Source organism: Meles meles, chromosome 1 (assembly GCF_922984935.1).
Source record: "Meles meles chromosome 1, mMelMel3.1 paternal haplotype, whole genome shotgun sequence".
In the NCBI taxonomy this organism is placed as follows: domain Eukaryota; kingdom Metazoa; phylum Chordata; class Mammalia; order Carnivora; family Mustelidae; genus Meles; species Meles meles.
In genome coordinates this window covers 133,098,672-133,124,637 of record NC_060066.1, presented here as the reverse complement: position 1 = coordinate 133,124,637, position 25,966 = coordinate 133,098,672, and the positions used below count along the sequence as shown (strand labels likewise).

General features: G+C 32.8%; 1 protein-coding gene across 1 annotated transcript in view; it reads right to left on the bottom strand.

The window, feature by feature from the left end:
- Window positions 1-25,966, bottom strand: part of DPYD (dihydropyrimidine dehydrogenase) — an 868,613-nt gene that overhangs the window by 625,492 nt on the left and 217,155 nt on the right. Inside the window, exon 5 of the mRNA XM_046016334.1 lies at window positions 17,825-17,986. Within this exon, the coding sequence (XP_045872290.1) occupies window positions 17,825-17,986 (162 nt within the window). The remainder of the gene's footprint in view (window positions 1-17,824; window positions 17,987-25,966) is intronic.

Genomic DNA, 25,966 nt, shown 5'->3' with positions numbered 1-25,966 from the left:
GAAAATCATTTTCTAATTATGTAGTGCTCTCTCAATGAAAAAGGACATAACATGGCAAATGCAAGGATATTTACTAATTCTGATTGGAGGGTAACCCTTCCTCATTTTAATCCTTCTTACTTTGTAAAATGACACAAAATGAAAATAAAAATAAATGTTTGGTAGCTATAATTCTTCCTCAATTACTCCAAATATTCTTATTAACCGAGCAACAGCAAAAATAAACTATGGCAAAATGAAGACAGATTAAATATTCTTGGAAATTTTGGGATACCTCCATAATTGAAGGATGAATTGTGTGACTGTAGTTGTGTTCTGTGCCCTCTTAAAAGGTTTATATTTTTGTGAGCATTTAACTTGCTTTCATTATGAAATAAAACAAAACTTTGAGAAATTCCTTAAAAAATACTATGTCATCAGTGGAGGCCTAAGGAAAACCTTAATAAAAGTTACAGATTTTTATCTTGTTGGTTTCAGTTTCCTTGACTTATTTAATAGCAATATGTCAGTCCGGTTAACTTTTGAACGTTTTAAATAAAGAAAGATTGCTATTTGTGCATCCAAAGTAAGTTACTTCAAATTACATGCCTTCCAAGAGAGGCTTCTATGTAATTTTCTTTGTAATCTGCTTCTTTTTGTAAAAGAAGTGAAAGGAAATACTGAGTACATACTATTCACTGCAGCCATCCTTTGAGAAGAAAAATTTTTAGGGTACTGACATTAAACAAGGGACACCAAAAGTAGGAACTTTGTTTCAAATGTATGGGAAAAAAGAAAAACTCCATGTCATGTCAACTTTCAGTTACCAAAATTATTAATATATTAGTAATTCCTAAAGATTTTATTTCATGTTTTCTTCTTATTAAAATAAACCTTATTATGAAACATTTCTGGTATGGTCAAAATACTGTCTACTTTGAGATCAGATTACTCTGTTCCATTCCATTTCTACCTTAATTCAGTAAATATCTTCACATGCCCTCTATGCACTAGAAACCATTATGAATAAAACAAAGATCCACTAGTAAATAGCTCTCTGGGTAACAGAGTATTCACATGTCTTAAATAGGAAAAATTATTACAATCAACCTTTCCCATGCAGGCTTCATTTTAACATATGGTACTCTGGGAGCCTGTGAGAAAGAAAACTTACTTAGAAAGAAGGAAAGATAATGCCTAAGACAAATCTTTAAACCAAAAAAAAAAAAAAAAAAAAAAGTCACATGTTATCTTGGAGATGACTTCATCTCTCTAAATGTCAGCTCTAAAATTAAGAAAGTACTAATTATTTCAGCAGTTTATTGTGTAGACCGAATGAATCAATGATGAAAAACTCCTGAAATTAATGCCTTCTCTTTATAAGGCACTCTCTTAGGTGTTTAACATTTATATCTCCAGTTCTAACAGTCTTCAAAGTTAGGTAAGATTGCTCATTTTATAGACAATGGAACTGACACCTAAGTTATTATTCTTATATTATAGTTCTTATTTTTATTACAAATATACTGTATGTTATATTTGGGATTGGAGGCTGCCATTGAATTAAATGGTTGAAGTTGACCAAATACAATTTGAAAACATAGGTATGTAGTTCAGCTATGAGCAATCTCACGGATCCAAAACCATATGCAGGTTCATATTAACCAGTACATGCACTCTTTTGCCTTCAGGATTTGTTTATGCTATTCTCTGTGCCTGGAATACACGCCTACTCTTAATTTTGCTGCATTTGATGAATACCTTTCAGGACCTGGTTTAAATTTCACTTTCTCAGCTCAACTTTCAGTCCTTGTTAGGCTGTCTAGTAGGTCTCCTAGATACTGGCTCCCATGGTGCAGTCTCTTCATTGTAATTTGCTTGCTTAACTGTCTGTCTTTCTTACCAGGCAGTAAGTTCTCCAAGGGCTAGTATCATTCTTATCTTGTTCATCACTCTATCCTTTGCACCCAGACCCTGCTTAGTACCCAGTCAGTCACTCAGATGTGTGTTCAAAGTTCAAGTTGGAATAAAGCTGCCAGGGACCAAGCAAACCACATTTCTGCTTGTTGGGGACGAGAGGCTAGCAGAGAGGCCAAACGAAGTGGTGGTGACATGGTAGACTTAAGAGACCCTCCCCAGTCCTATCTGCTTCAGTTGATTATTCGGTATTTAGGAGATATGGGGGAAACAGCCATACGGATTAACTATGGTGCCAAAGCTACTTGTAAGCAGATTAAGAAAGTAATAAAAGAACAGTAATTAGAAGGCAGTCATAACTAAAATGCATTGGTTGTTATATGATATGCCATACAAGCATTTACTATACTATTTTCAAAGAGCCAGCTTTCTGTTTTGTAGATCATCTTTATTTTTGCCTTTATGTTGTTTCATTATTTTTCTATAATTTTCATTTCTTTTCTTCTTTTATTGTTATTGTTACTGTTTTGTTTTATAATATTTTTGTTTTTATTTTTAATTTAGTTATATAGTAGAAAAAGCACAGTCATATATACTCATTGGAAATTATACATGTAATTGTTCTGACCTAGTACGTGGTCAATTTTGATAAATGTTACACAAGTGTATGAAAAGGTCATATTCATTTTATATTAGGGGAATACAGGAAACTTTTGATGTATTAAATCAATCTAATGAAACTTATTCAAATAAAAACCTTACTAATTTTGGGTAAGGCTGTGTTGCAACACAGTTTATGAATGTTACAACCTTTAAGACATTTATTCATTTTTTTGATTATTTTTCTCTTTAGTTTTATTAATATTTCCCCCCAAAATTCTACTTATGTTAGTATTAGTATCACTGCATTAACTTTCTTATAGTTAGTGCTTGCATAGCATATCTTTTTTCAACCAACTTTCTGCTAAGGTTGTTCTTTTCTAGACATCATATAGCTGTTTATAGTATTTATTTTAAATCAATACTAGTCACATACGTTTCCATACACAAATTTAATAAATGCAAATTATTGTGGTTAATTATATATTTGGATGTGTTTCTGCTATCTCTTTTATGTTTCCTATTTACTCTGCTTTTTCTTTGCTTCTCTTTCTTCTGTGTTTTAGTTTTGCTTTCCTGTCGACACTGGATTGTTTTCTCCATACCCACCTCTCTGTTTCTACGATTGCGTGAAAGTTACAGATTGTATTTCCATATTTTTGTGATTAGTTTAAAATTTTTAACATCAATATTTCAATGTTTTTAAAAACATACCCTCAATTTATTGAGTACTCCCTTATCCTCCCAACATTGAAGACACTTAGGACACTTAACTACCAACTATACTCCCCTCCACCTCAAATGCCTTCCTTGTCAATATTATATAAAATTTTATTTCTGTTTTTATTTTTGGCACTTCAAAATGAGTTTTTAATAATTACTTTACACTCACTAATTATATTTACCACCCTATTTTGCTGGTTTCTTTGCTCATTGTTTGTTGACTCTCTTTTCTTCCAGGTTCCTTTCATTCATACAAAAAAATAACTCATTTTTAGTAGTTCTCTATAAATAACAAGGTAAATAATAAGCCACCTTAGATTTAAAATGCATGAGAAGTATTTTTATTTATTTATTTTTTAAGATTTTATTTATTTGACAGACAGAGATCACAAGTAGACAGAGAGGCAAGCAGAGAGAGGAGAAAGCAGGCTCTCCACTGAGCAGAGAGCCCGATGCGGGGCTCGATCCCAGGACCCTTGGATCATGACCTGAGCCAAAGGCAGAGGCTTTAACTCACCAAGCCACCCAGGCGCCCCGAGAATTATTTTTATTAATGTCCTATCTTAGACCTTTAAAAATATTGTGTCCTTTGTTTCTCACATCTTTTAATGCTGATGAGAAGTGTGGGGTCCATTCAATTGGCATTTGGTTTTAAAGTGATCTTTGTTATAATTTTCTGGAAGCTCTGATTCTCTTGTGATCTTCAGTATTTCACATTATTGCAACCATGGGTGTAGGTGATGGACTTAAATTTTTCCTTTTTTTAAAAAAAAATATGTATTTATTGATTTGACAGAGAGAGGGATCACAATTAGACAGAGAGGCAGGCAGAGAGAGGGGGAAAGCAGCTCCCCGCTGGGCAGGGAGCCCGATGTGGGGCTCGATCCCAGGACCCTGAGATCATGACCTGAGCTGAAGGCAGAGGCCTTAACCCACTGAGCCACCCAGGTGCCCCCAATTTTTTCTTTCTTTTTAGAAAATTCTAACATAACTGCTTTAAGACTGCTTTGCCAATATCTATTTCCGGAACTCTTAATATGTATACTGGAGCCTCTAAGCTTCTTAACTTCTCCATTATACTTTTCCTTTCTTTATATCTTTTTACTATACCCTGGCAAATTTCTCAGATTTTTTTTTTTTAGTTCACCAAATTATATCTGTGTCTATAACCACTTCAAAAAAATTTTTACTGATATTTTAATTTCACTGAATACTTCTAATCAACTATTTTTCATACCAAACTCATTGTTGGTTTTTTATACATAATTTTATCTTATTTTCAGGGCTATTGTTTTATTTATTTAAAAGCCTGATTAAGGTAGTATTTGTGGTTCATTAGGATACAGTCATCATCTCTGGGTTGAGTCTTTTTTTTTTATTTTTATTTTTATTTATTTATTTATTTATTTGACAGATAGAGATCACAAGTAGGGAGAGAGGCAGGCAGAGAGAGAGAGAGAGGAGGAAGCAGGCTCCCCGCCAAGCAGAGAGCCCGACGCGGGGCTCAATCCCAGGACCCCGGGATCATGACCTGAGCGAAAGGCAGAGGCTTTAACCCACTGAGCCACCCAGGCGCCCCTCTGGGTTGAGTCTTGATCATCACTGGGAGCATTAGCTCTTCTAATGTACTTTTGAACTTTCTGACAATCTAAGTGGAATTTTTCTGTTATTGCACTTGCTCTCTTTTTTCTTATATCAAGTATATAGTGACATCCAGCCAGCAACACCCTTCTTTCTCCCCTTTCTCTCCCCTCTCCCCAACTACACAACTAGGTTTCTTACTGGAAGCCCAGAGCTCCAGTCCCCAGGCAATACTTAGACATATCACAGAAGCAAGTTACTGTGCCACTAAGCATGCTACATGCTTAAACCACGGGGGCACAACTGTCACTGCTTCTCTCTGAAGCTTCATATAAGGCCCAGTCCTGCAAAGTAGTTGCACCTACTTTTTAAACTTTCTAGTAGGGATAGGTGAGTCTTGTTTTCTATCCCTCATAATGTTTGGGTACTTAGTACCCTACACCAGTAAAATTCCCCAGCAGCTCCTGACTGTTTATGCATAGCCTAGCGGACAGAGACCGAAATTCCTTGTTCACTGTTGAAAGTTTCTACACTTCTGGCCCTGAAAGGTATTTATATTCCTTTTTTATTTCAGCTCTTAACTTTTATTATGTGCTTACTGTATTTCATTTATCATTACACTTTGGAGTAAAATGGGTGGTTTAAATCTCAACTCACACCTCTTACAAGTGATCTATATTGGTACAATATCACTTGTTGCTACTACTTTATACTTCTATTCATCAAATATATTTGTGAAAATACATATTTTTAAGTGTTAAAACTCAAACCAATAAAACAACATCATTCTAAACTATAAGCAGCCCGCAGGAGTATATATATTGAACTTATAAAAAACAAATTTAGGGGAAAAAAGTTGTAGCAAATAATCTTAACAAGTATACAATTTTGGCAAATTTCAAAGTTATTACCCCCAAATCTCAGAAACATATTTTTATGTCTTAAAGCTCTAGATGGTAATAAATAGTTTTAAAATAAATTAATATTGTGATAAAAATCATCTAGCAATTTATCCAATCCTACATTTTTATTATCAAGCATTGTGCAGCACTGAGTATTTTTAATAGATTTTCTAAAGCTTTTGTAGAAGAATGTCAAATATTCAGTGAAATCTAGCAAGACATTATTATTTTATGTTAACTACTGCATTAAGACCAAAAGGAGAGACACAAATCAAGCCTTAACAGATACTACCTGTATCCCTGAGAGTAACATTTCACCAGAGTACAAACTACTGATTTTATTCATGTACATCTTATTTCTCCTATAAATATATTTTTTGTACAAACAGTATTCACAAACTACTAGTAATACTGGAAATAAATAGGAGAAGGATAGAGAAATTTTATTCAAAGACAATTCAAGTTTAGGACAAAGAGGCAAGTGTGAGGTATCATTAATAAATATTCTCTAATCCATGTTCTATTTATAAATGACCTGCAAAAGGGATTAACCATAAATATTGATTATTATTCATTATCATGGTAGTTTATCTTCATTTTAGATTAGCTATATTAACTGATAGATTTTATTGACCACTTTACCAAATTGTATCATAAATGTGCTAGACTCTTTCCTAAATTTACTTATAGGCCAGCTACCATCAAATCAGGCTTAGGCTCTCCAAATTAAAATAAAACTTTAGATATAATCTTGAGCTTCAGGGCCCTTCATAGAATAGGCCCCTTTCAAAGCTCTCTGTTTACACTTTATAGTAGTGCTTTTTATAATTTTTCATAGAAGGAACCCAAAGTTAATCATCTTGGGTTCCACAAACCCTGGGTCCTGGATCTAAAATAATCCTTCACTGGCCAGAAAAATGAAATAATAAATAAAATAAAAGCTTTTTAGTAACATGCATAAACAAAGAAGACAAATAAAACACGCATTCATCTTAACAACCTATTTTTAAGGGGTACCTGGGTGGCTCAGTTAGTTAAGCATCTGCCTTCAGCTTGGGGCGTGATCCCAGGGTCTTGAGATAGAATCCGACATCAAGCCCCACATGGACCCCCACATCAGGCTCCCCGCTGAGCAGGAGAGTCTGCTACTCCTTCTCCCTCTGTCCACCCCCACCCCCACTCACTACTCTCTTGCTCACTCTTCCTCTCAAATAACTAACTAAATAAATAAATAAATAAAATGTTTTTTTTTAATTAAAAAAACTCTATTTTAATATAGTTGCTTCATATCACACAAAAACCTCATTTTGTGAGTTGTGAGGTACAGTGACTAAGGTAAACAGAAACCAACAAAGTGCAATATTGTGAACTTGCAGCCAGAAAACCTGGGTTTAGAGTGAGTTTGTATTGATGACTTACAACAATATCTGGGGCAAGTGAGAATTTGTGAAATGATGGAAATTAAAGCACTAGCTTTGTATTTTAGATTTGCTATTATTAGATGGAATTTGAGGAATTTAATTAATTTCATGCAGCTCCTTGCTGCAAAGAATGGACATGATCACATTTACCTGAAGGGTTATTTTCAAGGTTAGCAAGTGCTAAGTGAAAGTACCTATTACTGCCCAGTGCAACAGAAGTTTGTTTAATGTTAACTATTTTTTAATCACTTTGATCCTTAGTTTCCTCATGTCTGAAATGGGAAAAACATTACCTAGTTTACATGTCTCAAGGGTGGTTTATCAACATTTTAAAGTGAGATATCACAAAAATGCACTGAAGTGCTATATAAGTATGGTGTGTTTTTGTAACTCTACATTTTCCCTTGCCTGATCCTTTCCATCATACAAAGGTCTAATCACCTCCAAAACCAAGTGACAAAAATTAATGAAGACTGAATTATCAGTCCAGGGATGCTAATGCAAATGCAATATGTATTACCAAGTTTGCTACAAAATTTTAGTTGTTGGTTTCTATTATTTCTTGAGAGGCGTTGTACTTTTTCAAGAACTATAGTTCAGAAACAGCCTAAAACAAAACTTAATTTTAATCAATTTTCAATCAATGTTTGTTTGATTAACTGAATCCTTACCTAGTATGAACTTATTACACTGGATGTTCATACAAGTCAGTCTGCCTGCGATAATCCTGTTTGTGCCTGCTGCACTGAATTATTAATAATGTCCTTGCTCACTCTCCGAAGTATTACAGTCATTTTTTTTAAAGGATTTTTATTTACTTATTTGACAGACAGAGGTCACAAGCAGGCAGAGAGGCAGGCAAAGAGAGAGGGGGAAGCAGGCTCCCTGCTGAGCAGAGAGCCCGATGCGGGGCTCGATCCCAGGACCCTGAGATCATGATCTGAGCTGAAGGCAGAGGCTTAACCCACTGAGCCATGCAGGTGCCCCTATCACAGTCATTTTATGTTACTTATAAAACAACCAATATAACACACAGAGTATATCCAATATTATAGTTTATGTACATTTTTTTGATTATCGCTTTAATTTGTGAATTACACTTACTCTTTTTTTGTCTCTACTTTTCTATTTGATAGATAAAATGTAACACAAAAATACATTACCTGAGAGAGAACATGCAATACTCTATTATATATTAGTATACACATTTCTATATTCTCCTGACTTAATGCTTGTAGAAGGTAAAAGTTTAAGGCTTTTGGTGACCTCCATGTTCAAAATGAAGATATGGAAAAAATAATATTTGTCCTATTAAATCACAATTAACTTGAGTAATTGTGTTCCTCCTCCATTCATAATTCTCCAAAATATTTATTGTATCAAGCAAAATATAAATGTTGATGTCATTTAAATGAGTGTAAGTTATCTCTTAAAGTAGGCTATTGGAATTGCATTACTGTATTTGTTATTGTATTATTGGTACTCATCAATTTGATTGGAATTGTGTCTAACCAGTAAAATATAGAAATAAAAACAAATAGTATATGATGGTATATAAATAATGTATGACGGTAAGACAACTCGGTTATAGCAAAACAAAAGTGAAATAAGAAACGTGCTGAGAGGGGCGCCTGGGTGACTCAGTGGTGTAAGCCTCTGCCTTCGGCTCAGGTCATGATCTCAGGGTCCTGGGATCGAGCCCCACATCGGGCTCTCTGCTCAGTGGGGAGCCTGTTTCTGCCTGCCTCTCTGCCTACTTGTGACCTCTCTCTCTGTCAAATAAATAAAATATTTTCAAAAAATACAGTAAAAAAAAAAGAAAAAAATCTAAAGAGTAGTTCTGTCCTCAGTGAGTCACCTGAGTTAGTCTAGGATTCCATTTATCAGTTCCATTCTTAACTGAAAGTATAAAAACAAAACTGAAAGTGCAGTGTCAAGAAGTATACACTTCATAAAACAGTACATTTAATAAGTATTAAGATAATCTAATAGAATGTTGATTGTGAAAACCAAATAATGTTTTTAGATAACATTTCATAATCTAATGTATTTTTAAAAGTTCATAACTGAGGCAGCAATTTTAAGTAGTGATCTTACAGCCCTCATTCATCTTAATATTTAAAGTCAAACTTCAGAACCCTGAACTTTTAATTTTAGTTTCTTTAAATTGCCTGCATAACTAGTTAACATTAGCAGAAGGAAATTGATTTACAACACAGCTAAGTATGTAGTTACAGTTTATTTTTCAAACTTTAGAAGATAAGTAGCAAGATGTGTTCTCCTTCCATTCTCCTTTTGTAACAATTCCTTAGTTAAGTTTGAAAAATGATGTAAGTCTTCTTGGTCTATACATGGATAAAGGTAATGATTTCTTAAAAATTCAATTATATACACAAACACATTTCAAAATAAAATTTTCAAGGGCCATATTTGTATAGAAAAATTTTAAAATCCTCATGAGACTGAGAAGAGAATCCATACCAAACTATTATTTTCAAGTTATTTTATTGAGACAATATTATTATACCTAACTGAACTAGGAAAAACTGCCTCCTAGAGTCAGAATCACCCCATAGCCTATCTGTTTCCATAGGCACACAAAAATGTCTGAAGCAAGGTCACTGCAGATGTGGGGATAGTAAAGGATTGAATAATAATGACAAGATAGAACAACAACAAAAAAGCAGCTGGTCTCCTGATTCTACTGCAGGCTATTCTTTGTGTGATTTATTTGTTTTCTACTATAATCTCTATGTTCCATATGCCCATGTTCAAATAGAAAAGTAAAAGGTATGGATTTAACCAATAATGGCAAACTACAAAGTTGATATTTAAAAAATCATTTATAAATTACAGGAAAAGCAATTTTGAAAAATATCACACTATTTTACTCTGCTTTCTTAACCTTTCCTTAATTTGGTTGAAAAATAGATTTGTATTTCTTTAAAGGTCAAAAATCAATCATTGTTTTATCAAACAACCAAAATAAAATTATTTGCATCATATTCTGCTTCAATTTAAGTATCAATAGTTTAGTAGTTTGAAATAATAATGGTATTCTGCACATTGTGCTTTCTCTTTTCTGCAGTCAATTAATATGTTGTTTTTTGCTTATCTTTCTAACAATACTGACAGTTGAGAAAGTTTAAGTAAACCATCCACTGACTTTTGAATAACAAAACTTTTTAAAGTATCTTGCCTTAAGAGGTCTTCTTAAAAAAAAGAGAGCTTTCCTCACAGTTCAATTACAAGACTTATTTATAATTTGAGTTATATTTGAAGTCACTGTTTTATAAAGTGTAATTGAAATATAAAAAAGTAGGATACATTCGATTTTAAACTCCACAATTCACTTACAATGCATTTAATGCCATCCTAAACTATGCTCTGCCTTAATTAAAAAACAAAATCAAAGTGTGCGCGCACACACACATGCAGCAAAACAAAACAAACAAAAAACTGATTTGGGAAGAGGTGGAAACAGTTCATTAAAACCAAGTGAGAGTTGGAAAAGGGGGACTTTTGCAAGATGGTAGAATAGAAAGATCCTGAACTCACCTCTTCCCAGAGACACACCAAATCTAAATTTAAAAATGTTTTTAAAGATTTTATTTATTTATTTATTTGACAGAAAGAGAGAGAGATCACAAGTAGACAGAGAGGCAAGCAGAGAGAGAGGGGGAAGCAGGCTCCCCACTGAGCAGAGTCTGATACGGGGTTCGATCCCAGGACCCCAAGATCATGACCTGAGCTGAAGGCAGATGCCTAACCCACTGAGCCACCCAGGTGCCCCACACCAAATCTAAATTTAAATATGAATTATTTTCCTCTGAAAAAAAAGTCAAAGTACGACATGAACTAACTCTCCACAACAAAGGGTAAAAAGACCACACTGAGACAGGTAGAAGAGGTAGATATGGTCTCAATAAAAAACCTACTGCTGGGTCAGTAACACACGGTAGGGAGGGATCTCACCAGTATAGTGCTTGCCCCTGGAAGAGTGAAGAGTTGGTGTCCCAAATCAAGTACCCTAACCCCTGGGATCTGCACCAAAGAGATGAACCCCCAAAACATCTAAATTAGAAAACCAGAGGTGCTAAAATCCAAGGGACCTAAAATCATATAGAAAATTGAGATTTCTCTTTAAAGGACTCACTTGCAGTCTCACTAACCCTGATACCCAATGAAAAAACAGCAGTTTGAAAAGCATGTCTAGCATAGGTGAAGATATTTATTTCCTAATCTAAAACACCTGCTAGAGAGACAGGGAACAATGGAAACTCTCCCTAGAGATGAAGGAATTGGCAGAAGGAGAAAAGAGAGAGAGAGGAGCAGATAATTTATTTGAAGAAATAATAGCTGAAACATTCCCTAAAAGACATTTGGGCCCAAGAAGCCCAGAGATTTCCAGTTCAGGTAAACCCAAAGAGAACCATGCCAAGAAAAAGTATAATTAAAATATGGAAAGTTAAAAGAAAAATAGAGAATCTTAAAAATAACAAGAGAAAAAAAAATCAAATTGCAACATACAAGGAAAATCCCATAAGGCTATTTCTCAGCAGAAACTCTGCAGGCCAAAAAGAAGTGATATGAAATTCAAAGTCATAAAAAGAAAAACATCTAACCAAGAATACTTTACCCAGCAAGGTTATCATTCAGAATTGAGAGAGAGAGGGAGATAAAGAGTTTTCCATACAAACAAAAGCTTAAGAAACCCTCAATATTATTAAACTAGCCTTATAAGAAATGTTAAAGGAACTTCTCCTGAAAAGAAATGACACTAACTAATAATGGGAAAACATACAAAAGTAAAAATCTCACTGGAAAAAGTACATATATTAAAGGTAGTAGACTGATCACTTAAATATCTACTATGGTTAAAACATGAGAGAAGCAAAATTTTAAAAGTACAATAATTAATTAATACACAAAATAAAAAATGTAAAATGTGACAATAAAGATATAAATGTACTGGGGAGAGTAAAACTGTAGAGTTTTAGAATGTGTTCAAACTTACTTTGCTATCAACTTTAAATAATAATAATATACATAAGGTGATATATGTGAACATTAAAATAACTGCAAATCAAAAATGTAGAGTAAAACGAACAAAAGAAAATAAGGTGAGGAAGTAATCTAAACATAACATTAAAGAAAATCAACAAACCACAAAGGAGAGAAAGAGTAGAAAATAGATACAGAGAGGAAATATGTAAGCAATCTTAAAAAAACAATTAACAAAATCAATAGCAATAGTACATACCTATCAAAAACACTTACAATGTAAGTGGATTAAATTCTCCAATCAAAAGACATAAAGTGGATGACTGGGTAAAAAACAAGACATCTTTTTATACTGCCTACTTCACTTCAGAAGTAAGGACACATGGACTAAAAGTGAAAGTATAAAGAAAGATATTCCATGTAAATAAAAAGAAAGCTGGTATAGCTATAGTCATATCAGAAAAAAAATGATATTTTAAAACACTGTAATAAAAGACAAAGATGGGTACTATACAGTAAGAAAGGGGTTAAACCAGCAAAAAGACATAACATTTATAGATATATATGTTTCCAACACAGAAGCACGAAAATATATAAAACAAGCATTAACAGTCCTAAAAAGAGAGATCTATAGCAATAAAATAATAATAGGGTACTTTAACACTCCACTTATAACAACAGATAGATCATCTAAACAGAAAAACAATAGGGAAACATTAGTCTTAAATGATACATTAGACCAGATGGACTTAATAGGTAGATATCTACAAAACACTACATCCAAAAGCAGCAAAATACACAATCTTCTCAAATGCACATGGGACATTCTTCAGGATTCATCACACTAGGCCACAAAATAAGTCTCAATAAATTAAGGAAGACTGAAATTACATTACACATCTTTTTGAACCACAATGGTATGAAACTTGAAATCAATTACAAAAAGAAAATTGGAAAAAATACAAGCACATGGGAACTAAACAACATGATACCAAAAAACTACTGGGTCATAGAAAAAAACAGAAAGAAATTTAAAAAAATACCTTGAGCAAATGAAAACAGAAACACAACATACCAAAATTTATGAGATGCCTCAAAAGTGGTTTTAAGAAGGAAGTTCATGGCAATACAGAACTACCTCAGAAAGAAGAAAAATCTCTAACTGACAATTTAATTTTATGTCTAAAGAAACTACAAAAGTAAGAACAAACAAAAGGAGGGATTGGAAGGAGGGAAATAATAAAGATCAGAGTAGAATTAAATGAAATAGAAACTTTAAAAAGGCAATAGAATAGATCAATGAAACTAGATCTGATTTTTTGAAAAGACAGACAAAACTGACAAGCCTTTATCTAGACTCACGCAAAGAAAGAGTATAAATAAATAAAATCAGAAATGAAAGAGAAGTTTCAACTGATGCTACAGAAACAAAAGATCCTGAGAGACTACTTTGAACAACTGTATGCCAATAAAACAGACAAACTAGAATAAATGGATAAATTCATAGAAACTTAACAATCTTCTAAGACAGAATCATGAAGAAACAGAAAATCTGAATAGACTAATTACTAGTAAGGAGACTGAGTCAGAAATCAGAAATCAGAAACCTCGGCACAAGCAAAATCCAGGACTGGGTGGCTTAACTGGTTAATTCTATGAAACACTCAAAGCTTTAATACATATCTTCCCTAATCTCTTCCCAGAAAATTGAAGAGAAGAAAATGCTTCCTAACTCATTTTAGGAGATGGCCATTACCCTGATACCCAAACCAGACAAGGATATACATAAAGAAAACATTACAGGGTGTTGTCCATAATGAGCTTAGATGTAAATATCCTTAACAAAATACTGGCAAATTAAATTCAACTATACATTAAAAGGATCATGCATCATGATCTAGTGGGATTTATTCCAGAAATGCAAGGATGGTTCAACATCCACAAATCAATCAATGAAATACATCACATTTACAAACTGAAAGATAAAAGTCATATGATTACTTCAATAAATGCAGACAAATTATTTGATAAAATCCTGTATTCACTGATGGCAAAAACTCCCAACAAAGTCAGTACAGAAGGAATGAACTTCAACATAATAAAGATCTTATATGAAAAGCCTATAGATAACATCATACTGAATGGTGTAAACCTGAAAGCTTTTTCTCTCAGATCAGGAACAAAGCAAGAATGCTCACTCTCCCCACTTTTATCAAACTTAATATTGGAAATCCTATTCAAAAATAAGGCAATAAAGATAAATAAAAAGCATCCAAACTTAAAAGAAAGAACTACAACTGTTACTATTTGTAGAATATGTGATACTAGGTATAGAAAACCCTAAAGATTCCAACAAAAAACTGTTAGAAATAACAAGTGAATTCAATAAAGTTCTAAGATACAAAATATAGAAAAAATCTGTTGTTTATATAAACCAACAACAAATTATCAGAAAGAGAAATGAAGAAAACCATCCTATTCACAATCCCACCAAAAAGAGTACCTAAAAATAAATTTAACCAAGGAGATGAAACACCTGTACATTGAAAATAGTAAGACATCAATGAAAGAAATTGAAGAAGACACAAACAAAAAGACATTCCTTGTTCATGAATTGGAAGAAGTAATATTGTTAAGTATTCTCCATATTATCCAAAGCAATCTAGAGACTCAGTGCAATCTCTATTAAAACTCCAAAGGTATTTTTCACAAAACTAGAACAAATAATTCTAAAATTAATACAAAACCACAAAAGACCTCAAATAGCAAAACAATCTTAAGAAATAAGTTGAAAGCCAGAAGTATCACACTCCTTGACTTCAAACTATACTACAAAGCTATAGTAATCAAAACAAAATAGTATTGATATGAATCCAGATACATATATCAACAGAAAATAATAGAGAGCCCCAAAATGAACCACATACAAAGTCAATTAATTTATGATAAACGAGACAAGAACATACAATGGGGAAGAGACAGTCTCTTCAATAAAACGTGCTGGGAAAACTGGACATCTACACACAAAAGAATGAAACTGGACAATTTTCTTATGCCATACACAAAACATAAACTCAAAATAGATTAAATGCTTGAATACAAGACCGAAAACCATAAAACTGCTAGAAGAAAACATAGTTGGCAGGCTATTTGACATTAATATTCGCAATTTTTTTTTTTAGATTTGACTCAAAAAACAAAGGGTCCACAAGCAAAAATAAAGTAAATCAATGGGCAAATGGAGCTACACTAGACTAAAAAGCTGCACAGAAAAAAAAAAAAATCAATGAAATGAAAAAACAACCTACTACACAGGAGAAGATATTTGTAAATCATACATCCAAAGAGGGACTAATATCAAAATTACATAAAGAACACAATATATAAAGAATATACACTGAGTTCTATAACTCAATAACAACAACAAAACCCAAAATAATTCAGTTTAAAAATTAAGCAGAGGATCTGAATAGACATTTTTCTCCAAAGAAGACATACAGATGGCCAACAGACACGAAAAGATGTTCAATATCACTAATCAAGAATAAAATGAAAATCAGCCACAATGAGATATCACCTTACACCTGTCAGAATTGTCTTTATCAAAAAAGGAAAAAAAATAAGTATCAGCAAGGAGACATAGAAAAGGTAATTCTTGTGCACTGTTAGTGGGGATATAAATTGGTGCACTATGAAAACATTATGGAGGTTCCTTAAAAAACTAAAAAAATAAGGCTACCATATGATAAAGCAATTCAACTACTGGGTATTTTTCCAAAGAAAATTAAAATACTAACTCAAAAAGAAATGCACACTTATGTTCACTGCAGCATTATTTATAACAGCCAAGATATGGAAACCACCTATGTATCCATCAACAGGTTAGTGGATAAAGAAATTGTAACATGTATATACAGTGGAACACTACTTAGGAATACAAAAGAATGAAATCTTGTTATTTGCTACAACAAGGATGGACCTTGAGAGTATGATGCCAACTTAAATAAGTGAGATGGCAAAAGATATATACCACATGATTTCACTTACCTGTGGAATTTAGAAAACAGAACAAACAATGAAACAAAACTCAGACTTATAAATACAGAGAAGACATTGGTGATTGCCAGAGCAAAGGGGTGGTGAGCAAGGGATAGGTGAAGGGGATCAAGAAGTAAAAACTTCTAGTTATAAAATAAATAAATCACTGAGATGTGATGTATAGCTTGAGGAATATAGTCAATAATATTGCATTAACTTTGTATGGTGACAGGTGGTAACTAGACTTATTATAACTACCATTTCACAATGCATAGAAATGCTGAATTACTGTTTTACAACTGAAACTATTATAGTAGTGTTTGTCAATTGTACCTCAATTTAAATCAACAACAAGTGAGAGTTCTCAGAGGAATGGTGTCTATCATCCAGGTCACCAACAAAGTAATAATACTATTTTAAGTCATTTTGTTTTAAAATGCAGTGTTAGTTCATATACATATTGTATGCCCTTTCACTTACTACATCTGTGCAAGCTTGCCCTGCTATAATAAAGAAACAATGAGTCCCTAAAAACCGATATGGAAGAGCTCAAGTTAATCTCCATCAACTAAGGATTTTCCCAGGGCATAAAGATCATACCTTGCAATGTCCAGGTAAGCCTAATGCAACTTTGAATTTGGTAAGAAAACAAATTAATTCCTATAATTGATTGCAACAATGCACAACATCAAATTGTTTCTATTTTCTCATTCCTAGGAGGCCTTGCTTAGAATTAACTTGTCAGAGAGCAGAGAAGAAATAACCTTGATTTATTACTAACAGCAAAGTGAGACTTAATCTTGAGGGATGCTTTGGGAAGGGTTTTAAAAGGAAAGAATACACTGTGTTTGAGTTGACAAAATCAAATAGGGAAGTCATTAAGTAAAAATCTAGTGTTGACAGGCATTTAATTTGGCCTTCTAGCCAACTGGACCACAAGGATTATACAACCTTACTGTAACCTTGATATAAGTTGATCATTTAAATGATACATAGAAAATAACTTGGTAGTTGATTCCAAAGAGGGCACACCAGAGAGCATAAGATGTCCCAGAAAATCAGTTACAGACAAAGGATTCATAAAAGAGAAAGCTATGAATCAAACTGGTGAGATTAAATGCTTTTGTTTTATTATAATTTGTATCCAAATAACACACATGCTCCTAATCTAAAAGTTTATAAAATGTAATTTTAAAGAATATTATTCAGTTTGGGATTTTGAAAATTCTCTAACCTCTATTAATAAAAAAAACCCCCACAAAATAATGCTGGCATATTATTTCAAGCTGTAAAAGTTAAAGAGAATTTCAGGAAAAAGAATCAGGCACGATAGCCTTTTTATAATGGGGTCCTCTTGTCTCTCTCCAATGTATAGTTAATGAATATATTTTTTTTAGAACCTCTAATTTACATAACTTTCACTCAGAATATTTTAATGACTTTCTGGGACTGCAATTAATTTGACATAGGGTTTTATGAAGTTTAATTTTTATAGCCCTTGTTGAATAAAAATATTATTTATGGCATTAAAACACACGTTAGCTGTGTATTACATTAAAAATGCTAGATATCAAAAGAGCACCAAGAATTAAAGTCACTCTAAGATTTTTGTGCTTTAGGGGTGGACAAAAAAAAAAGCAATATGTACAGTTTACATACCTCAGTAGCAAACTGCTGCAATCCACCAATATTAATTGGTCCCTCTTCAGTGGCATACAAATTGCACCCACCTACACAAAGATCAGAAGTTGGACATACCATTCCACAGGTCAGACCAAGTGGGTTGTCAGAAAAAATCATCTTAGCAGCTCCATAATAGTTCTACAAAAATAAAATAAAATAAAATTTTATTATGGAACAATGCACCTTAAACATTCAAAATATGATCCAAATATCTATCAGGTAATAGATTGAGTAATCTATTAAGTAATCTATTAGTTGATAGACTAAGTTGAAGATTAAGTCATGTATAAAATATAGAGGTTACAATAATGTTTACCATCAGAAAACATCAAATAATAACTAGTAGAGAACCTGACATGCAGGAATAGTCAATATATGGTATAGTAATAAATGAACAATTAATCAATTTTGGAAAATAAAATTTAAAGTATGAATGTTCTGTAAATAGCTTTCTTTCACAAAGCATCTAACTATACCTTGACAAGAATTATTCTTTTCATTTTTAACAAGGTAAGTTAGGTAGACTGAACAAATTTAAATCTTAAAATGTTAAAAAAAAAAAAGGTTAAACTCAAGTTATCTTCCATTTAACTAAATTAAAAGCATCTAGGATCCTCTTTCCCTTTTTCTCATCTGGTTTGTCCAGAGAGCTATACATATGGCACTTTGTGTTGACTATCTATTTCTTCAATCACATACTATTAAGCAAAGATGCAGATGAAACTAACAGCCACTCTTGGATGAGACCTTGTCAAGCTCATCTCTCATTACTTCCTTTCATACATTTGATTTATATAGAATAACTTAAAACCCTACTCATTTTATCAAGAGTTTTTAGAACCAAACCTGTTCACACATGTACAATCCTATCATTATTGACTAAGAAGGAATAACTTGAATATTTGGGGAGTATTTTTTTCTCTAATCAAAAGTAAGAAGTGACTTGACCAGTACTCCTCAAAACTGTCAAGTATGTAAAAAATAAGGATAATTTTGAGAATACATAAAACTCAAGGAAACCCTAAGGAAATATGACAACTAAATGTCCTATGCTATTCTGGACAGGATCCTAGATAAGGAAAAAAGGTACTAGGTAAAAACTAAGGAAATCTGAAGAAATCACAGACTTTAGTTAGTAATAAAACAGAAATAATGTTTCATTAATTGTAATAAATATGCTATAGTAATGTCAGATATTAATAGTAGAGAAAATAATGTGCAGGTCTATACAGGGATTCTTTGTACTATTCACAACTTTTCTGTAAATACAAAACTGCTATAAAAATATGTTTTAAAGAAGAGATGGTAGAATACAGTTAATGGTATGAAACTAATGTATTAATTTCTCCTTTAGTTTTTGTTTACAATACTTTTGAAGGTCTTTGACAACACATACATTGCATCCATGACTAACTTCGATCATAAATACAAATTCCTAGACATTATAGAATACTGATGATAATACACAACAGAAATAACCTTAACTATTTCTTGACTCGTTAGTACATTACCAGAAGTTTGCTAGGCCTTTATTTAATCTTTATCATCAATCATTTTATATAAAATGTCCAGCACCCAATCAAAAATTTCTAAGCATAAGATGAGACAGAATTAAATACCTGACATTCAGTGAAAAAATGAATCAAGCAGACCCATAGGTCTGATACAGAAATTGGAGTTAGCAGAAAAAGATTTTTAAAAAATCTTCATGAAGATTTAGAAAAAAATAGACAAAATAGATGAACCAATTCAATATATAACCATAATATTGTGATCTACTTAAAAGTAATCAAACTGGCATTCCATAACTTAATAAAACATTTAAAAATAGATCTTAATGCATGGTTTTAATAGTATTCATGGTGGTTTAACAGTATTTATCTTATCCAACGGGTCTCCTTAGCAACCAACAATGTCTAACACATAAGAATAGTTCTTTGCTACATATTTTCTGAATATGTAATAGGAATGTGTTATTAAATTCAACTTATAAATAAGTAAACTGGGGTAGGAAGGATATATAATTTGCCAAAGGATCATAGAGCATATAAAGTGGCAGAGCCAGGATTCAAAGCCATATATATGACCACATACTCGTAAGGACCAAGATATACTAAAAGTATACTAAAGAATACTGTTAAGTACTAAATAGGTTATAAAATATAGTTACAATTCATATATAATATGTATCTTGATATAAAACACACACAGCACTTTTCAGTATAAATTGGACATCATGTAGCTAGCTCATTAATTACACTTTATGTCTTAATAGATTTTTTTTTTTCCAAGCTTTTATTTACTTGTCAGAGAAAGAGAAAGCACAAGCAGGGGGAGCAGCATGCAGAGGGAGAAGGACAAGCAGGCTCCCTCCTGAACAGGGAGCCCAATGTGGGACTTGGTTTCAGGACCTGAGCAGGAAGCAAATGCTTAACCAACTGAGCCACACAGCTATCCCTATTAGATGAGTTTTTTGTATATTTCCCTTAGATTTATTTATTTATTTATTTATTTATTTATTTATGTTTTATTTTATTCATTTGACAGAGATCACAAGTGGGCAGAGAGGCAGGCAGAGAGAAAGGGGGAAGTAGCTTCCCTGCTGAGCAGAGAGCCTGATGCAGGGCTTGATCCCAGGACTCTGGGATCATGACCTGAGCCAAAGGCAGAGGCTTTAACCCACTGAGCCACCCAGGCACCCCTTTCCCTTAGTTCTAATCTTTCCATCAAGTCAATGAAAAGTTATTATAAGGTAAAGTCTTTTTTAATCTTAACTCAAGATTAATCCGTTTTTTCCCCCTCAAATTTGGTCATATTTGCCATTGTTTTTGGGATAGTCTTTGTTAATATCACTGATAAGAGACAACAGTAAAGCACCATGCTGTCAAAGTATACTTTCCCAAAAGATAAGACAGGATTCTCTTATACATAGAGAAGGAGCATGTATCAAAGATTTTACTTGACTCATTAATGTATAAGGAATCATAAAATAAGGAATCATTAAGATAGTAAAGATGATTCAAGGAAGATTTGAGGCTGAAATGGCTTAAATGCTGAATTCTACAAAGTATTTAACAATTAATACCAATTCTTCACAAATACTTCTAAAATATACATATGGAATTTATCTCAGGAATGCAGGGTTGGTTTAATATCCCCTAAATGAATTAATATAGTACACTGCATCAATAGAATAAAGGACAAAAATTTACACAATCCTCTCAAAAAATGCAGAAAAACATCTGACAAAATCCAATACCTCTCATGATTAAAAACTCACAACAGGTCACAAAGAGCCATTAATTCATTTAAGAGGTTAATAAAGAATACTTATTTAAAAACCACAGCTGACATCTTACTTTACACTGAAAACTGAATCCTTTCTCCTTAGCATCAGGAAAATATAAGGATGCACATCTATCCAGCACAGTACTGGCGGTTTTATCCAAATAATGTGGCAAACAAAAGAAGTAAAAGCTATTCAAATTGCAAAGTATGAAGTAAAACTATTTCTACTTATAGAAGAAGTGATCTTGTATATAAAAAAATCCTAAAATCCAGTAAAAAAAAACCTATTAGCACAATAACGCTTAATTTTATGTGTCAACTTGACTGTGCCATGGGATGTCCACATTAAACATTATTTTGAGGTGGGTATAAGAAGGTATTTCCATATGAGATTGGTTTTTAAATTGGTGGACTCACCAAAGTAGACTGTCTTCCCCAAATATCACTCAACTGGGTGGACAACATCCAACCACTGAGGAACTGAATAGCACAAGAAAAGGTGACAGGAAGAAAATTTGGAACCTGCCTGGTTGAGTTTGGACATCAGTATACATATACATATAGTTTATATAATATATTTATATATATTAATCTGTAAAATATATAAATATATGTAATATATTAATATTATATATTTGTTATACATTATATTATATATATACAGTTTTTATGAAGAACCCTAATACAGCACTAATAATGACTGTAGCCAGCATGCTGAGCATGAGATAAATCAATGTACAACAATTTTATATCTACACACAATGTATGAAACAATGAACAAAACAAAAATGAAATAAAAAATAATTCTAAGAGGATCAAAATACAAATTATTTAAACTATATTTACCAAAAATGTGTAAAACATAGGTTCTGAAAACAGACCACAGCTGAATGAAACTAAAGAAGACCTAGATAAATGGAAGGACAGCCCATGATTATGAATCAGAAGGATTATTATAAGGATAATGTTACTCCCCAAATTTATCTACAGCTTTAGTGCAATCCCTATCAAAATCATAGCAGATTTCTTTACAAAAATTGGCATACTGACTCCAAAATTCATATGAAAAACCAAAAGACCCAGAACCAGAATAGGCAAAACAGCTGTGAAAAATAAAATCAAAGTTAGAGGAGTCACATTTTCTGATGTCAGAACTTATTATGAAGCAACAGTAATCAAGATGGTGTGTTACTGGCATAATAAAACAGATACAGACCAATAGAACAGAATTGACAGTCTAGATAGAAATCTTACTTTATGTTCAATTGATTTTCTGACAAGGGTTCCAAGACAATTCTATAAAGAAAGAATATTCTTAAGAAATGATGTGATAACTGAATATCCATAAGCAAAAGAATGGAGTTGCTCTTTATTTCACAGCACACATAAAGATTAACTAACAATAGATTATAGATCTAAATGTTAGAGATAAATCTATAAAACTCTTAGAAGATGATATAGGAATAAATCTTTAAGACCTTGGATTAGGCAATGGTTTTTAGCCATAAAAACAAAAGCACAAGCAATGACACACACACACAAAAAGAGATGAACTGGATTTCGTAAGAATTAAAAACTTTTGTGCTATAAGGACCACCACCAAGAAAGTTAAAAGGCAACTAACAGAACAGGAAAAAAATCATATATGGTAAGAAATTTTTTTTAATATTTTATTCATTTATTTGACAGACAGAGACCACAAGTAGGCAGAGAGCCCAGCAGAGAGAGAGAGAGAAAGAGAGAGAGTAGGAAGCAGGCTCACTGCTGAGCAGAGAGCCCGATGTGGGGCTCAATCCCAGGACCCTGGGATCAAGACCTGAGCTGAAGGCAGAGGCTTTAACCCACTAAGCCACCCAGGTGCCCCTGCTAAGAAATTTTCATCTAAAATGTATTAAGTCTTATAACTTACTAATAAGAAGACAATCAAATAATGAATAATGGATTGGTATAAACATTTCTCCAAAAATATACAAATGGCCAATATGCACAAGAAGTATGGCTAAATGTTATTAGCTATCAGAGAAATGGTAGTCAAAATGAGATACCACTTCTTAACAGATTTGGCTGGCTACAGTGAAATAGACATAACAATATATACAATGGAATATTATTCAGATGTTGAAAAGAATGAAATCTTCTCATTTGCAATAATGTGGATAGAGCCAGCGTGTATTACACTGAGTGAAATAAGTCAGTCAGTGAAAGGCAGATACCATATGATTTCACTCATATGTGGAATTTAAGAAATAAAACAGATTTTAAAGAAAGAAACAAAACATATAAAGGGGAAAGAGGAAAAAGAAAGAAAGAGAGAAAGCAAACTGTAAGAAACTCTGGATTAGAGAGAACAAACTGAGGGCTGAAGGAGGGGTAGTGGGCAGAAGAGAGGCTAAATGAGTGATGGGTATTGAGGCGGGTACTTGTTGAGATGAGCACTGGATCCTAAATATAAGATCTTTTATGATTCTGATATGAATTACTAAGATTCTATTCCTGAAACCAATATTGTACTATATATTAACCAACTAGAATTTAAATAAAAACTTTAAAAGAAAGAAAAATGTGAAGAAAAATTTTTTAAAAAAAATTTTTTTTAAAAAATTTTTAAATAAATAATTTTTATGTAAAAAAAGACATACAATAAAAAATGTTGACAAGAATGTGGAAAAACTGGAACGATCATATGTTGCTCATGGGATTGAAAAATGGTGTCAGTACTTTGAAAAATAGTTTAGCAATTGCTCACAAGGGTAAAAACAGAGTTACCATATGATTCAGCAATTCCACTCTTTAGTGTACACCCAAGAAAATTTACAACATATGTCCATGTATAACCTCATACATTAACGTTCAAAGCAGTGTACCCCTACCAGCTAAAATGTAGAAATAACCTAAATGCTCATCTCTGATGAACAGCTAAAAAAGTGGAATATCCATATAATCAGTTATTATTTAGAAATAAAAATAAGTAATGATATGTGCTATAACATAGGTGAACTTTGAAAACATTATGCTAAGTGAAAGAAGCCATTTACAAAAGACCACAGATTTTGTTTTCATTTAATGAAAATATCCAGAACAGGCAAAAGTAAAGAAGCAGAAAGTAGATTGGTAGTCGCCTATGCCTGGGAGTCTGAGAAAAACTGGAAATTGGCTACTAAGGGGGTTTACAATGTCTTTTGGGGATGATAAGCATATGCTCAATTTGACTGTGGTTATAGTTGCACTTCTGAACATATACTCACCATCACTGAATAGTATATTTTCCACTGGCTAATTGTATGGAATATGAATTTTATCTCAATAAAGGTGTTATATTTTTAAAAGTACATTTACAGGATGGGAAATTATACAGGGAATTTAATAAAGAAATATTTCAATAACACTGGGTTAAGATTGCTTCCCTTGCCTCGTGAGAAAAAACTGCAGTAATCAAAACAGTATGATAGTGGCAAAAAAATAAACACAAAGAAGAATGGAACAGGAAAAGAAAAGAAATAAACCCACAATTATATGGTCAATGAATCTTCAATAAAGGTGGCAAGAATAGATGAGAAAAAGACAGGCTCTTTAACAAATGGGGTTGGGAAAACTGGACACCATATGCAAAGGAATGAAATGGAACCATTTTCTTACACCATACACAAAAATAAGCTCAAAAGGGATTGAGAACCTAAATGTGAGGCCTGAAAACCATAAAAATCATAGAAAAGAACACAGGAAATAATTTCTCTGACATCAGCCCTAATAACATTTTTTAGATACATCCCCTGAAGCAGGGGAAAAAAGAGCAAAAATAAACTAATGGACCTACCTCTAATTTAAAGTTTCTGCACAGCAAAGGAAACAACAAAACTAAAAGAAAACCTACTGAAAGGAAGAAAATATTTGCAACAGACATATTTGATAAGGACTTAGTATCCAAAATATACCAAGAAGTTACATGTCCATGAAGATCTAAAAATTATAAATATTTATGCCCCCAGATGGGAGTGCCCAAATATATAAAACAATTAATAACAAACATACAGGAACTCATGGTTAATAATACAATAATAGTAGGGGACTTTAACACCTCACTTATATCAATGCACAGAACATCTGGGCAGAAAATCAACCAGGAAACAGTGGCTTTGAATGACAAACTAGACTGGATGGATTTTACAGATCTATTCAGAACATTTTATCCTAAAGCAGCAGAACACACATTCTCTTCAAGTGCATATGGAACATTTTCTAGAATAGATCACACAATAGGTCACAAATCAGACCTTAAGAAATACAAAGATACCGAGATCATACAATGAATATTTTCTTTCTTTCTTTTTCTTTCTTTCTTTCTTTTTGAGAAAGATGAGAGAGAGAGAAATAAAGGGATTGTAGGTGAGCAGAGACGGGGAGAGAGAGAGGAAGGGGGGAAAAGAGAATCTTAAACTGACTCCATGTGCAGCACAGAACCTGATGTGGGGCTCAATTTCATGACCCTGAGATCATGACCTAGGCCAAAATCAAAAAAGTGAAAGGCCTAACTGAATGAGCAACCCAGGTGTCCCCCATGCAAATTTTCTGATCATAACACAAAGAAATATGAAGTCAACTACAAGAAAAAATTTGGAAAGACCAAAACATGCTTAAGGGAGGCTAAAAAATATGCTACTCAACAATGAATGGCTTAACCAGAAAATCAAAGAAAAAATAAAAAATAAATGCATGGAAATAAGACACAATGGTCCAAAACCTTTTGGATGCAATAATAGCAATTCTAAGAGTTAAGTATAGAGCAATACAAACCTACCTCAAGAAGCAAGAAAAATCTCAATAAACAAATTA